Raw genomic sequence first — 17,411 nt, 5'->3', positions numbered from 1 at the left:
TTTGAAGTTTTTATTGAAATATTTCACATTTATAAACTATACTTGGATAATTCTGGTGACAGTTAAGGAGGTCATGTACTTCCATTTTTCAAGGAATGGTACGATCCCAGAAAAAATGTCTTCTACCTTTTCTTGTTAAGTCTTCCCTTTTAACTCATGACATACATTTTAAAACTAGCTGGTAAAAATGATGTATGTGTGCAGTATCTGAAAATATGTTGCTTGAGTAATCAAATTCAATACTACAACTTATGCTTAAAGATTTTTGTATAAAAAGACACTGCGATTGGTTATTCTGAAGGTGCACTTTTTAAAAGTTCAAAGAATGTTTCGAACAGTATTTTAATGAATAATAGAAAACTTCCTCAGTTACGAGTATTAATATCTTGCATGCTGCCCACCTGCCTCACGTTTAATACTCCATCCCTTCTCCAAATATAGGGTCAGTAGCTCTTTCTTGGCCATGAAAGCGTCTGACTTCTTTTCGTCTCCTCAGTAGCCTTTCCCACCCCCATTCTCACATCTACCTTCCAACTCCTTATAATTAAAAATAAATCCCACTTCAGGAAAGAGTCTCTTTAATTCCCTTTCTCTAATTAATGTAAGCTTCTTTTCAGTTACATTAAGAAATTCCTACCTCCTCATCTTCCTCAGGCCTCTCCTAAAGGTTAGCTGAATTTTATGTGTATTTTTTCCTCATCTAAGTCTTATTAGTAAGGCAGGGCAAATGGGACACTGTCATAATGATGACCAAAAAAGTGTTTACCCAAAATATAATAACACATTTGTCTGCTATGAAAATGGAAACAAAGTTATGTAGATTACTAGGCTCAAGAATTTTATCCCACCTTCTAAATAACAGTCATCACAGTATTCAATTTACCACTAAAATTCCTGACTTTACAGGCAGGAGTAGAACTAATTCTGTTGTTTCTTTTACTTCCTAAAGAAGCTCACTCTAAGAGACACTGTTGATTTCCCATCTAAATCCATTTCTTCTGATTTCTTGGAAGAACATTATTTTTATATGGGTTCCTGGTCTGCGGGACCAATTATTTAATGGAGGCTGTGCTCTTTCAACCTGCTTAGGTAAATAGTAAATAATGATTGTTTACGCCAATGATGACGGTCTCATTCCCATTGCTAGTTATTGTGGAAGCAAGACAGTTGACCTAATCTTAGTCAGTGGAGTGGTAGGTTGGAGAAGAGGTCTGCTGGGGAGCTGCTCAAAACATTTTCTTAGTAATAGTAGTGTCTAAGAGGAAATGCTTTGTGTTTTGGATATCGTTGTGTTACATGGGACATCTAGAACTGCTTGGATCATGAAGGAAGCAGACTGACTACTGAATGTGGTAGAGTAGAAAGATGGAAAGTCTGTGATAATATTGTGATGCTGAATTAACCAGATCTGGAAACTTCCTTCCTCCGGACTTCTTGCTGTATAAGATTATATGATACATATACATTTGTATTATACATACAAATAACCCCTCACTGTTTAATACACTTCCGGCCTGGTTTTTCAATTATTAATACTTGCAGTTGAAACTGCCCCAAGTGATGCTCACTAATTCCAGTATTTAAAGATTCTTCGAACTGAAGCTGTTAAGTATCTCCCTGCATTGACCCTGCAATCAGAAAATACTAAAATCTGATGGTAGCTCAACAGTTACTTTACCATCCTTACTATCCTGGTTTTTCCTCTCTCACAGTATCTACAGTTAATTAGCTTCTTTATTATTTTATTTCCTTAGCTCTGAAGGAACAACCTGGAGCTGTGTTTGTAAATGGTAATTGTTATCTGTAATTAACTATATAAATTCAAAATTATACAAATAGTACTCTTTCTTTGTTACCTTTTACTTAGGGAGATCAGCTCTCTCAAGTAAAGGACTTCTCCATTTTAATAATCAGTTATGTAGTAATTCTGGTGCTATTTTTATTTTATATTTCATCAGAAAATCTAATTTGGGATTTATTTTTATCAGACTTGCTTGCTTTTTCACTCTGGTGTGAGATGTTAGACAAAATGAATTTGAGGAACATAAATGCAAACAAGCAAAAATTATTGACATTGGGAAAAGCAACATGACTTAGGTGAAGTCTGAGTTCCAATTCCCATCTGTAGAATCAGGAATTGTGATTTTTATTCTGCAGGATTGTTGGTATTTAAGTAATATATATAAACATTTATTAGAGTATCTGACACGCAGTAAACAGGCAGCAGATGGTATTCCTTCTTTCCACTGCATAGAATCAGTGTGCCTGGAACCTTTGCCTCTTAGCCTACATGGATCTAGCCAGCTTATTGTTTATGAATTGCTCACAAGCTTACAGCTCACTTGCCTCTGGCAGGACTACTTCTGACTTTCCATTCAGAAAGCATGTCCATTCCAGAGAGTTCTTTTCTTCACAAATGAAATGTAAGATTTCATTTTGAAAGATTTTAGACAATACATGTAAAGAAACTAGAATGTTATTGGACACACAGTAAGTACTCTGTAAATGCCAATTATTTTATTTTTGTATCTTAAATATAATGGTACCAACCTCATAGTTTTTAAAAATTGTTTTGAAATCTTCTTTTGTTGCCAGTCCTTGGATTTTCTCTCTGATTACCCAGATTCTTTTAAAAAGCTTATAACATCTTTGGAGAGCCTGCTCTTGTATAATTTTCTACCCTATAGCTGTTAAGTTTAACCCCCTGTTCTCAGGTATAAAACTCATGGGTTTCTTAGTAAGCCTAGATTCCAAACCTTTCTTTCTGTAGTTTTTACTGTCAGCTCATAAGGACTGACATGCAAACTTGATAAGACAAAAAGTTTGTAATGAGAGGATATGTGTATATGTTTTAACCTGTCTAGTGTTTATTTTTTAATAGATCTGTTGTCGACATAATTTGAGATTTTTCATTAAAATATCCAAATTTCCAACTTTTAAAAAATAGATTTTATTATTTAGAGCAGTTTTAGGTTTACAGAAAAGTTGAGCAGCACGTACAGAGATTTCCCATATAGCCTTTGCCCTCTCCAACTTTTCTTTTAAAATGGAAAGATCTGGGCTTCCCTGGTGGCGCAGTGGTTGAGAGTCCGCCTGCCGATGCAGGGGACACAGGTTCGTGCCCCGGTCCGGGAAGATCCCACATGCCGCGGAGCGGCTGGGCCCGTGAGCCATGGCCGCTGGGCCTGCGCGTCCGGAGCCTGTGCTCCGCAACGGGAGAGACCGCAACGGGAGAGACCACAACAGTGAGAGCCCCGCGTACCGCAAAAAAAAAAAAAAAAAAAAAAATGGAAAGATCTGGCAACAGTTCCCACATAACAGTGCTTGCTTTGAGCTTAAGAGTAGCTGTCCTATTTACTGGGCTGCTCTTCTCCATTTTACCAGTTTGCAATCACACCCTTTTGTACTACAAGCAACTGCCTTCATTTCATGTACCTTTCTAACTCTTAAAGGTATTTGAGAGTAAAATTTTCTTGGGGAAGAAAATCACCTTGACTTGTTGCAATAAAAAATTCTGTAAGAATCTGCTGTGCCTTAGCCTATTGAAGCTACAGAAACCTACAAAATGTCAATATTTTGACTCTATAAATTTGAACTCTTATAGTGAACTTAAAAGTTATGTATATCAAACAGTCCCATAATTAAGTGAATTTTAATTTGATACATTAAATCATATAGTCTATAACCAGTGATTAAACGTTATAATTTCAGAGTATATGACACAATAAAGCATGTTACCATTTAAAAATTTTCCTAAATAGATGGTAACACTCAAGTGCTATTTTCCCTATAGTAGTATCAGTCCATACCTGCTTTTTAAAAAAAGTTACCACACAGGTCGTCATTTCTCCATTGCCAGTTGAATCCAACCACATCTACTCCTCCCCTCCTACCTCTGAACTCCTTCCAAGCTGTCTCTACTGCCTGCTCACCTAAGCCAAAAACCTGGTCATCCTGTTTTCACTTGGTCATCCCTGCTACCACTGGATTGTAACTATTCTCTCTGCCTGCAGTCTTCTTCCCTTACTTTTTTCTTCCACATGGGTGCCAGAGTCATCTTTTTAAAATTTGAATTTGACCATGTTATTCCTTTCAGTAGCTTCCTAACTCTTGCCAGCCTCCTTAGCTTAAAGCCTGGTTGTCACAGAAGGTGGTGATGTGACTGATGGAAACATGTCAGCAGACACAATGTAAAGTTTCTTTAGGGCAAAGGATATGGACACTCTTAGAGTTATTATTTCCTACTGAAGCTTTCCTAATTGTGTTTCCTCTTGTCTAGAATGTACACTTCATTTCCCCGATTCTCTTTCCTAAGGTTAACTTACTTGACTTTTTTTTTTTTTTTTTTTGCGGTACGCGGGCCTCTCACTGTTGTGGCCTCTCGCATTGTGGGCTCCGGACGCGCAGGCTCAGCGGCCATGGCTCACGGGCCTAGCCGCACGCGGCATGTGGGATCTTCCCGGCCCGGGGCACGAACCCGTGTCCCCTGCGTCGGCAGGCGGACTCTCAACCACTGCGCCACCAGGGAAGCCCCTTACTTGACTATTAAATGTAGCTCAGATACTGTTTTTTAATCTGAATACCCATCCATCCCTGTTTAGGTTAGGTTGTTTCCTCTGTGTTCCTATAGCTCTGTGCACATCTCTGTCATGATCCAATGTCTTCTACAGAACACTGTTCAAAAACTACTGTAAAATAAGTGGTCCGTGTCAAACAGATATAGAAAACAAAATCGAGTACTCTAGAATTTCTAAAAGCCTTTAATATGCTAAAGTGCATCAATATTCTCCAAGAGAAGGATACAGTATGAAGCATCTTCCAAGCAGAGCACTGAACCATCTATTTGAGCTATTTAGCTATTTATTTTAAATTTCCAGTTTCTTAATTATTCATTTTCATATCAACGTGTGTGTGTGTGTGTGTGAGTGAGAGAGAGGGAGAGAGAGAGAGAGAATGCAAATGTTAATAAGGAAGAACCTTTGTATTCTATTACAAGTTAATTACTAAAGGGATGTTGCCTATTAGCTTCAATTATACATCATGGCCCATATCTGGGAGCCCTGCCTCCCAGGTAAAGAGCATTAAGCTAAAATACCTTTGTTTAGCTCCTGAGCAGGCCCACCTGTGAATGACTGCAGGGAGGAAGAAATTAACACATCCCCTCCGGAGGCTGACTGGAAACAGGAAATGTTTGGCCTTACTCCCTCCCCTTTTAGTATAAAAGAAGCCCGAATTCTGACTCAGGCACGATGGTTCTTTGGGGGCACGAGTCTACCATCTTCTTCATCTGCTGGTCTTCCAAATGAAGTCGCTATTCCTTACCCCAACAACTCGTCTCTCGATATATTGGCTTGTCGTGCAGTGAGGAGCTCGAGCTTGGACTCGGTAACACAAGGGCTATTTTCTTTTGTTCCTCTGAGGGTATTATACAAATTGATAGTCTTCTGTTTGCTCATTTAACTCTGTTTCCTTGAAGTTTTGTGTTTGGGGCTTGTTGAGTTCGGTGCACGCTTTGCGTGGTTTTGTTTTGTTCAAACCTTTTCTGTATTTGAGATTCCTGGTTGACTTGTTTGTAGATATTTAATTCTGTTTATCATACCCTGCCTCAGGTGATAGGTGAAAAAGAATGACTCTCTTTGTTATGGGCCAAGCTGTAAGCTGTCTTTTGGAAATGGAGGCTTCCTGGGAGTCAGCAGCTTCCTAAGGCACTGCTACCTTAGAGGCTACATCCCCGTGTTGTTCAGGGGGCAGATATTACTGCTGTCCTCTGGTTGGAACAAGCGGGGCACCAGGAGAGTGCTCTAGCTTCCTGCTGGTCCACGTGTCCCCGCACTGTCTACCCTGAGAGGCGCTCCTGCCCTACCCTCCACACTCTGGTTTGCGTTGAATCGGTTCAAGGGCTTGGAGAACCTTCAGACTGCTCCTACTTTGCTTTGGTCTTATGTTTTGGGTCGTCATTAGTTCCTGTATTTATTTTCTTTATTTTTTTTAACGCTGATCTTTTCCTTAAATTTAATCCCATCTTTTTTTATCTTTCTAAGATTCCTCAAAACTTCTTGTCAGTTTATGGTACTATTTGCTTTCCAGCACTGTTACAGATTTGCTTTTTAAAAGTCAGTTTCGATATTTCTTGGAGAAAATGGGATGGGAAAGGGAAATTGTCTAACCTTCATCTACTGTCTTGAAGCGTCTAAACCCTTTATTGGAAAGGATCACTTAAAAACCCTCCCTTGAGCTACCCAACACTGCCAGAGATGCATGAAATCAGTATCTTGAATTGCTCTTTTTCAGTCACTTGATGTGCTGTGTGCCCCATCAGAGCAAAGGCCACACTATTTCCATTTCCTTGGAAGATGCTGGATATATGGTAGCTGTTCAGTTGAACCTAGTCTTAGTTACAAAATACAAGTTTACACAAAATACTAAGTAAGGAGATAAATGATTGTTCTATAAAAGGAATCTTTTAATCATAACTAGTGCCTCTCTTGCATTTCAAGATCTGCTTGTTTACAGTTTTAGGAACTATTAAAGAAATGTGGATGCCAGTTAGTGACACATGCTGACAAAGTTTTCTGTTGTTGCAGCTTTCTTTAGTCCCGAACAGATCCAGAGCCACTGAAGTAAAGCCATAGTAATTCACTGCTCTCAGAGAACCTAGGAAATAAAATTATTAATGGAAGGCTATTTAAATTTTCTCTGGTGTGATTACAGTATTACTTCAAAGTGTGTGTGTTTACATCCAAAGAGTACTTACCTGTCAGCATAAAGATATGGCTATATGACTGTAAGAATGTTTATCAAAGTATGGTTTATAGTAGTAAAATTGGAAACAATCTAAATATTGATGCCAAAAACTCAGCCTCTGTGCACCAGTGCCAAATCAAATCTCGGAGACAGAGTTTTGGAAGAAGTAGAAAAGAATAGCTCCATTGCTTTGCCAGGCAAATGGGCACACAACAGGCTCGTGCCCTGAGAAACTGTGTCCCAGCCTGGGAGCATTTGGTGAGTTTTATTGCAGTGGTTCAAGGGCGGAGTTGCTAATAAGGATCAGGGTGTGTGCAGGGCCTGCACTCCTTTAATTTGGCCTCAGGTGGTCTCCTCCCTTGTCTCTGCATCCCCTCCCTTCCCTGATTAGCAGCTGTTCGAATCTGCCCTTTAGAATTCAGGGAAGGTAATGGAGGCTGGAGTGTATTCAGTGTATTCCCTACAAACAAGAAACGGAGGACACAGAAAAGCTTCCATGCCCAGGAGCCCCACAGGGTCCTGCTCAGTTTCAATATCTAATAGTATGGAGTAGTTTAAACAATATACTAGAACTTTATACAGCCATTTAAAAATATTGTAAAATAACATTTGCTGATTTGGAAAAATAATTTTTTTTCTAATGAGAATGAATTATTTTTGGAATAACTTTTTTAAAGTTATTTGAAAATAGCAAAAACTTCAAAATAAATTTGTGATAAAGATTCAGGGAATGATTCTTGTTTTAATTAAGTAGGACAAATACCTGCCGTCTAACACAGCTAGTGTAGAGGAGGAAAAGGCTTTCCTTGATGCCCTTAGGGTCCCTGGCTGGGTCTGAAAATTAAACTGACAAAGACAGATTAACAGGAGAAAAGCATAGAAATTTAATTAATGTGAGTTTTACATATCAGGGGGCCTTCAAAAGGAAATGAAGACCCAAAGAAACAGACCTGAGTATTTTATGCTGGGTTTGATGAAGAGTGGACAGTTGTGGAGGAATATGATGGGTTAAGGGGTATGAGGCACATCTTAGAGATATTGCGGGTTCAGTGCCAGACCACCTCAATAAAGCAAATATTGCAGTAAAGCATGTCACATGAATTTTTTGGTTTCCCAGTGCATATAAAAGTTATGTTTACACTATACTGTAGTCTATTAAGTGTGCAATAGCATTATATCTAAAAAACAATGTATATATTTTAATTAAAAATATTTTATTGCTAAAAAATGCTGTTATCTGAGCTTTCAGCAAGTTGCAGTCTTTCTGCTGGTGAAGGGTTTAAAATATTGCAAGAATTACCAGTATGTGACACACAAACATGAAGCGAGCAAATGATACTGGAAGAATGGCACCAATAGACTTTCTCTATGCAGGATTGCCACCATCCTTGAATTTGTAAAAAAAAAAAAAAAAGGGAAAGAAAAGGCAATATCTATGAAGCACAATAAAGTGAAGTATGCTTGTAATTGTAGTAAATGGGGCAGGGGGCATGTGGTTGCAGGGTACAATGATGACATAGCAAGGCCGGTTTGTTAGGATTCTTCTTGGTGTCCCTATGTCTTCTGAGATAAGGATGCTCCTTTCCTCTTGGCATGGGGAGGGCACCTCTTAATGAGGTTTTATGACCTGTTTCAGGGAAGAAGGGTGAGGGGAGAAGGTCAGAGTAACCTTCCTGTTTCTGCTATTTTCTCATACTTCTTCAGCTTAAAATATTCAAGATGCCAAGGTGCCACATTTAGGGGTAGCGTGTCCTGAACCCCATCAATTGCCATGATTAACCTGTTGTTTTGGAATTTGTTAATGACGGTTTAGCTCTCATTAATGTTACAAATATTACCTTTAGTTATTTTTGATACCTCATTTGTGGAGGAAACTTGTCAAAAATTTTAATAAATGTCAAGAACATAATTATGGGAACAGTGAATTGAACACTTCTAGCCAATGATTTAAGTAAAAGTCATCTTAATCAAATTCACTTTGTTTTCTATAAAAATACAGTGTCTGAAAAAATGAGTTAAAACTTTAGTATTACAAATTTAGGCGCCAATTTAGATGTGTGTTCTAAATGCTTATTTAATAATAGCTAACATATATTGAACAATTATTATGGTATTATGTGGGGAGGGCTTTGCATGCATTATCTCACTTAATCTAACAGTTCTTTTAGGTAGATGGGTATTTTTAACATCTGCATTTACCATTTGAGAGATAAGGCTTAGACAGATTAAATAAGTTGTCCATGATCACACAAGTGAATGGTAGAGGATTTGATCCTAGGAAGCTTAGATTAAGAGGTTGTGCTCTTAATCACTAAGATGCTCCACTTGGCTTTGAACTGGTGGATGCTTTTGTGATCAGTATTCCCTTAAAGCATTGGACACCTTAGGGTCCTAAGATAACAAAGGAATAAAAAACTTAAGTCATTTTATTGATTACATAATGTTTATACAGCTGAGAAGGCTGTTGGTATCCTAGTCCAAACGTGATCCCCAAAGAGAAACTTTCATAAAAATTGTGTTAGTCCTAATATTGAATATCTTCGTGAGTCTTTTCTCAACCATTTCTTCTCTTCAGTCATAACCTCATTCCATGGGATGTCAGAGTAGACATCTATGATTTCTCCATAACTCCATCCCAACACTTTTGAACCTTTCAAGCTACCTAAAATTTACATATTTGAGAGGCTAGATTTTTATCAGAAGGCAAAAAAAAGTCATAGTCCAAAAAAGAAAATGAGGAAAATAAGAGGTTTTCTAAAGCTACTAATTGAAGCAACCAAAAGAAAAGTAAATTACGTAATTGCTAGATCTTTCAAAGGTATTTATGCTTGAAAAAGTTTCACGTCTGTTTGGATATTAGGCTTCCTTTCAGCGTTAACTCATTAATACTACTTAACATTTTTCCCTTTGGAAAGATTATGAATGTTGGTTAGCATTCCAAGTGATCCCCCAAAAGATTTGGTTGGTAGATTATAACTGTAATAATTGCATGCCTGCAATTAAAAATAAAATAAAATTCTGAATGTAGAACGTTAAAGTATATGGGATTTATACTAGTTGGCATTTATATTCAGCTGCTAGTAACAAAGACTTCCAAAATAGTAACTTAAACGTGATAAAAGTTTCTTTTTCTCTACATACAAGAAATTCAGTTTGACAATTCCATAGCCATCAAGGACCCAAGCTACATCTTCCTGCTGAGCTCTCCCTAGTGTATGGCTCCCGTTCTCAGGGTCACTCCTGGTCCAGTATGGCTGTTAGAAGTTCAGCTATCAGGGCCAGGCTGGAAGGGAAAATGGACTCATACCAGTTTTTTTGTTCCCTTTTAAGATGCTTTCCTGGAAATTCCACCTCACAACTTTTCTATGTTTTATCGACTGGAACTTAAGTCTACAGCAACAACTTGCTGCAAGAAAAGTTAGAACATTGCTACTCAGAATAAAATCAGGCTTCTCTTATTTAGGAAGAAGGGGAATATTTGGTTTCGGAAAGCAGCCAGCGGTCTCTATCATAAGACTGTAGGAGACATCTCATCCAGACTTCTAAGTTTAAGCTCTTAAGGCCCAGGCTTCCCCAGCTATCTATACTGCTGGGCAATAGCAGAATTATAATCAGAACCCAGATGTCTTGCTGACTTGTTCTAACTAGAGGGCTCACAATTGCTTCTCCTGAGGATGAATTAGATAAAGTGATAGTAAATCGATCTAGCACTAATATAAGAGTTTTTTTGTCTCTTTACCTCACCATCTAACTCCCCCTCTCAGCAACGACCCCGCCCATATCTCAGAATAGTATTGCCTGCTTATTCGATAAACATGATCATTTTCCCCTCAAAATACAAGTTATATTGGCCATCTAAATTCTATTATTAAAATAAAGTAGTTTTAGTAGACTCTAAAAATATTTAACATTTGTTTTTAACATTAATGGTTTTTATAACTTTAGATAAATTTTTTTTCTCAAATTTTCTCCTACAGTATAGCTGAAATACAGAAAGATGTGGAATACAGGTTGCCATTCACCGTAAACAACCTGACAATTAACATTAATATGTGAGTAGAATTGTATCCTATTTTTTCATGTAATAGGACTTTAAAATCTTTTTATTATTTTCTTAGCTATTTTTAGAAGTAAACTGTTTAAAAGTGAATTTATTCCCTTTCTAGTATTTATCTCCCTCTCTAGGAACTATAGTTTATTAAACTTAAAATTTTGTAAAATAAAAGATTTTTTAAGTCATCATTGTAATAGATATTGCTGTAAGAAACTGTAAAAGAGGAAATGTAATAAAAAGACGTAATCGTTTTTATTGTTTTGCACTAAAGTCTAAGCTGGAGGTAGACTGAAAGAGTAAGAATGATAATGACAAACACTCAAAGGGATCATGTGTGGAAAACCATTAGAGATATAGACACTTTTACATCAGAAATAAGTGAAAATATTCTAGTTTTCGGCAACAGATAAACTACGTCAACCAGAAAGTTCAAGACTGAATTTGATCTGCTAATTATTTTTAAAGAAAAAAATTAAAAGTTGAAAATGTAATCATGAGGTTATTAAGTTATAAAGAGGAAAGGTTGGACAAAGTGATTGCTGAAGTACTCATTTAGCCTTAAGTGCAGTTATTAGTCTTTAGCATGAAAGAATTAAGTTATTACCTCAGATTGCATCAGGTGGCTAGCCACTAGAGTGAGTGTTTGGGTGAGGTAAAAAGGCATTTAACTTGAAGATAGGAACCATACTTGTTCATCTTCCTATCCTTATTGCCTAGCATGGTGCCTGCACATAGGAGGCCTTGTTAAATCCTAGTTGAATGAGTGGATTAAAGCATGACTATATAACAGTGACAACTATTATGCTGTGTTATCTTGATATATGGGAGTTTCTGAATCATCACAGCAGCCCTGCAAATTGGAACAAATAGGTAGTGAATAGTGTAGTGGGGAGAGAAACTCAGATTGGTTGGGGTCCAAAGGCCATACATTGCCTTTTTTTACCAAGCTAGTTTAACATCTTCAACTATATAAATGAAGTAGTTTTATCTCTCATCACATGCCTTAGGTAGAGCTAAGTAGGAGAAGCCAACAAGGACCCAGTTTTCTTCTTGACAGTGTTGCCAACACATAGTTTTCTGAGCCAGAAGGGGAACAGAGTGGCAGTTTAAAGGGACATACTGGTCTGAGTTTTTAGAGATTTGGAAAACGGTTCCATGTCCAGTAAACTCTCATTTTTAAAGACTTTACTCCCTAATTTTAAATTTGTAGTAGCTCAAAAAAGGTTAAGGTTTTTACTCTTTATTTTTTGTATTGAGAATTTACTGTTATTTACTTGAAACCATGTGATTGACTTCAAAGTTGGGAGAGATATGTTAATTGAGACATTTAGAAGAGAGCCCTATAGAACCAAGGCATGATGATAGCTACACTGTTCCAATCCTAGCACTTCCCATTTTATCCACTCAGCTCTTTAAAAAATTCAGCATATAATGAAATAATTGTTGGCAGTATTTCAAAAGTAGGAAAGCCATAAGAAAAGTATATGGCCAGAACCTGTGGTCCACTAAATAGCCAGACTGGGTTAAATTAGGGTTCACCTGATAAAAATGCCTGGTCTAATTTTAGCTGAGATTTTGGATAGTTTGGTGTATTGTGTTTGAAAGCAATTAATTGGCGTGGTGTGAAGAATAGTCTATAATTCACGGTATCCTTATTCCACATTAAGAAGGTTTTACTATACTGAATTACTTTATAGTCTTGTTGCCAAAGTGTATCTTTTTGTATACTTTCAATCAACTCAACAACCGTAGTAGAGCACTAATTACTGAGTAATCCAAATGAAAGTACGAAAATTTTATTTGCTTTTAAGTAATTTTGTTTTAGGATTATGACCGTATAATATCACATTTGTTGTCTTTGTTTTTGTTTTTTAATCTGTTCTACCTTTACCAGATTGCTTCCTCCACAATTTCCTCAGGAAAAACCAGTGATCAGTGTTTATCCACCAATACGACATCACTTAGTGGATAAACAAGGAGTGTATGTTACCTCTCCATTAGTAAACAATGTATGTATATGGTATAATTTATTTCAAAAATGTTCACTGTATTTAATAGATAATCCTGATTTGAACGTTATTTGTTTTTCAGTGGTGAGGACCTGTTGATGTTAAGAACTTTGGTTCATAGTAGATCTTTTATAGTGGTTAGGAAGGGATAAAATTCAAATATGCCTTAAATTTCTTAGGATATATATACATATATATGTATATATATGATTGATTAATATGAAGGATGGTAACTTAAATGTACTCAGTATTTACCTTTGAACCTTCAAATTATTGTCAATAGTGAAATGTGGAAATATTTCAGCTCCATTATTGACTAAATAAACTTTTAACCTCATTTATGGTATTGATTCTATAAGAAAATATTGTAAGTTGTGGATTGCTGATAAGTTCAATTGACATAATATCCTTTGCTTTTCATTTAATTCTTGACTTGCAAAAGTGGATTTAAGATTGAGTTTTACAGTTAAATTATCCTAATGAGACTTTATAATCTTTTTCTGAAGATGAATTTGATCACCGTGTATTACTGTTACTTTTAGTTTACAATGCACTCAGATCTTGGGAAAATTATTCAGAGTCTGTTGGATGAGTTTTGGAAGAATCCTCCAGCTTTAGCTCCTGCTTCAGCAGCATTCCCATAGTAAGTATGTTTATATCGAAAGAGTTTGTATATACATTTATTTACTTTTGATCTAAGTAATCAAAATATAGTTTAAAAATTCAAATAATGTTAAAAGGCATCCTCTGTTTTCCACATCCCCACCTTCACACACAGATACATTCATACTTTTCAGAGGCAACTGTGTTTTTCTTTTTTAAGCTGCTTCTCTAATGTTTACCTTCATCTTTCTGAATAATGTATACATACTGCTATCTCTTGATTCTTTCATTTTAGATACTATCTATTGACTTCCTATTATGGATTGATGAGGATTTTACTTATCTTTCACAAACCTTCCTTTTCCCTCATCCTCTGAGAAATTTTTGATTTTTACTTCAACTCATATTAGGTACTTTCATTACATTGACTCTCTGAATATTCCTTGCTGCTGAGCCTCGTACTTTATAATGATTATATTTCCCTGATGGTATAACTTTTTACTTTTCTCTGGAGTTAATAATTACTCCATTTTTCCATTGGTTTTATTTTCTTTGATCTTTTTAATTTTCCACATCTTTTAGCAGCTCTGAAAAATACCTTTCAAATCATTTTTTCACATCATCAAACCTGTCAGGTAATCTCTAGGTTCTGGTATTTTCTCTTTGCAGACATTGCTCCATTTTCCCCCTCCATTCTGAATTAGTTACTCTACAACTGCTATAAAGCTGTCATCCTGGGATTTCCCTTTCCCACTCTCCTGTGTTGGATTCTCCTTTTCCTGCATCCTAAGTTTTTTTCTTTCTCAGGCTATTTCCTAGTTTCTTGCATTACTGCCTCCCTATAGCTTCCTAAGTAACGGCATGTTCCAGTTACTAAGGATGAATAACAATTATCCTAAAACTTGTGGTTAAAATAATGACAACATTTATTTTCCTTGTGAATCTGCAATTTGGTTAGGGACTAATAGAGCTTGTTTGTGCTCCACCTTCTGCATCAGCTGGCATGGCTTAAAACAACACATTTATTTTGCTCACTGATCTTTAATTCAGGAACGGTTCATCAGGGAAAAAGCTCTTGTCTGCTCTACTCATCATCAGTGGGCTCTCATCAGAGGCCTTACCTGGGGAAGTCAACTAGAATACCTAGATGCAGCCTGGGCTTCCTCACATCATAATGGCTGGGCTCCTGGGGTAAACATCCTGAACGAGTTATGAGAAAGTCATATTCGCCTTCTCTGACATAGCTACTGAAGTCATTCAGTTTGTTCTGCTTCATTCTGCTTCTGCTTCATTCAGTTTGTTGAGGCAATCAAGAAGTTCTGATCAGATTCAAGGGGAAGAAAACAGGCCCTTCCTCTTCATGGTGGAGTGGCAAGGTTCTAGAAGAGTATATGGGACCAGAAATAGTGCTGTGGCCACGTTTGGAAAATACAGTATGCCACAAGGTGCTTGGAAGAATAATTTTGAGACTTTTTTTTTTTTTTTTACCTGCAAATGTCTTTAATATACCCTCACACTTAAAAGTTGGTAGAGTTCAAATTCTATGTTGAAGTGGTTTTCCACTGAGAATTTTGAAGGCATTCCTCTATTGTCTATACATAGGCTTCTGTTGCCAAGATGTCCAGTGCCATTTTGATTTCTATCCTTTGTAATGTTTTTTTCTTTTTTTAATTTATTTTATTTATTTATTTTTGGCTGCGTTGGGTCTTCATTGCTGCACGCAGGCTTTCTCTAGTTGCGGTGAGCGGGGGTTACTCTTCATTGCAGTGCGCGGGTTTCTCATTGCAGTGGCTTCTCTTGTTGCGGAGCACGGGCTCTAGGCGCACGGGCTTCAGTAGTTGTGGTGCATGGGCTCAGTTGTGGCTCGCAGGCTCTAGAGTGCAGGCTCAGTAGTTGTGGAGCACGGGCTTAGTTGCTCCACGGCATGTGGGCTCTTCCCGGACCAGGGCTTGAACTCGTGTCCCCTGTCTGCATTGGCAGGCAGATTCTTAACCACTGTGCCACAGGGAAGTCCCTGATCCTTTGTAACTTTTTATATCAGATATTCTGAAATTGCATGATGATACAACTTCATACAATCTTTACTTCCTTTTCCTGTAATATCTCTTGGCTTAATTACCCAGTTCTTCTACTTAATTTCCAAGAACTTTTTCTTGTTCAGAAGTCAGGTGGCATCTTTAACACTGCCTGGAAATCTGCTTAGGCTAGATTATCCCATTCATTGGGTGTATCAGCCCCAGCCATCATCTTTGCCCTCCTGTGTCTTTGTCCTGGAGTCATAAACCTCACTGATATTCTTTATCTAAAAACTGTATTTCCTATCTTCTGTCAGGAAAGAGTTAAATATACCTCATTCACCTTACTTGAAGATATAAGCCAACAACTGTGATACAGTACACATTGTTAAAAAGCAAGTTTGATACATTTCTTAGATTATTTTATAGGTTGTACCCGCTACTGAGATTAAAATAAAGCTGACTGGTTCCAAATTAGTAAGACTATTTCAAGGATAGTACAAATATTCCCTCACATTGAACATATTCTTTCTAAATAACTTATGTTATATTTACATACCTGCTAATAATATACCTTTACCTAAAACTAAAGCTTTAAGATAAAGGTGAGCCATACTTTGAAATAAACAAACTTTTTAGAGAACTTTTTTAAACTTAATTTTTTCAATCATATATTCCCTTGGCTCAAAAATTTTAAAACTGTAAAAGGGTATGGGGTGAAAAGTCTCCTTCCACCTTTTCCCTTGCAGTTTACTTTTTCTTCTTATTGGTATCCAGAGTTTTTCATTTGGGTGCATATGTATAGAATTTCTGAGATATTTTATGCATATACAAGGAAATATGTACACATAGTATTATTCCCTCTTTTTTCACACAAATGGTAGCAAACTATTCCCTTGCCCTTTTTTTTTTTCTCCCCTCACTAAATGGTATAGTTCAGAGAGCTTTCCATGTTGGTTACTAAAGCACTTCCTCATTCTTTATGACCACAAAGTACTTGTTTTATGGATATAGCATAAGTTAACAAAACTCCTATTAATGGACATTTTTGTTGTTTCCAATCTTTCCTGAAAGGCCCATCCTTCTTTGCCCTCAGTGATGCAGTGAATAACATTAAAAGTAATATTTTACCCAAGTGTAATTTTATTTGTTAGATACAGTCTCAAAGTGGTAGACATGTTTGTAATTTTGACTAATACTGCAGGATTGCCCTACAGAGTAAGTTGTACCAATTTCTACTCCTGTACGCAATGCTTATTCCCTTTGCTGACATAGTAAATTATCAAAATGGATCTTCGCTAATTTATAAGCAGAAAATGTGTTAGTATAACTTTATTTGTATTTATCTTACAGTGAAGTTGACAGTTTTTTCCTATGATTTAGAGATTTTTTTTCCTTTCCTTGAACCTGTGTATTCTGTCCTATTCTCCATTTTGCTATTGGGTTGTTAGTCTTTTATTAATTTGGAGAAATTCTTTATATATTAGAGAAATTATCCATTTTCCTATGACATGTTTCAGATGTTTTCCCCCAATTTGTTATTTGTCTTTATTTATAATGGACTTTGTCATGTAGAGGGTTTTTTTGTTGTTGTTTTGTTGTGTTTTGTTTTTTATGTCATGGGATTTATCATTATTTTGTCTTATGACTTTTGAATTTGGGATCACAGAAAGTCCTTTACCACCCCAAGTTTTTAATTTCCCAGTGATTTCTTCTAGTTCTTTTAAGATTTAAAAAAAAAATCCAAAAAACATTTTAAATTTGTTACATTTGGTTTATATTTTATTATAGATATGAGGGCTTGGCTCCGTTTTTTTTTTTTTTTTTACTAATTTGATATTCTTTTTATTATATCTTAATCGCCATATATCTTTGGGATTTTTCTGGATTTTGTATTCAGTTCCATTGATCTACCTATCCATTGCCAGTGTTATGCTTTAAAAAAGTTTTGTGGTTTTTTTTTTTTAAATTATTAAGGTTTTCTAA

At 36.5% G+C, this 17,411-nt stretch overlaps 1 protein-coding gene across 1 annotated transcript in view; it reads left to right on the top strand.

The window, feature by feature from the left end:
• VPS37A (VPS37A subunit of ESCRT-I) overlaps window positions 1–17,411 on the top strand; it is a 38,775-nt gene that overhangs the window by 2,113 nt on the left and 19,251 nt on the right. The window contains exons 2-4 of the mRNA XM_022571086.3: window positions 10,722–10,796; window positions 12,693–12,807; window positions 13,350–13,450. Coding sequence (XP_022426794.1) covers window positions 10,722–10,796; window positions 12,693–12,807; window positions 13,350–13,450 — 291 coding nt within the window. The remainder of the gene's footprint in view (window positions 1–10,721; window positions 10,797–12,692; window positions 12,808–13,349; window positions 13,451–17,411) is intronic.

The sequence above is a fragment of the Delphinapterus leucas genome, chromosome 21, assembly GCF_059928025.1.
Source record: "Delphinapterus leucas isolate spDelLeu-1000000601 "Yukka" chromosome 21, BTC_Dleu_Yukka2, whole genome shotgun sequence".
NCBI lineage: Eukaryota > Metazoa > Chordata > Mammalia > Artiodactyla > Monodontidae > Delphinapterus > Delphinapterus leucas.
The sequence above is the reverse complement of the archived record's forward strand: the minus strand, read 5'-3'. Positions and strand labels throughout refer to the sequence as shown.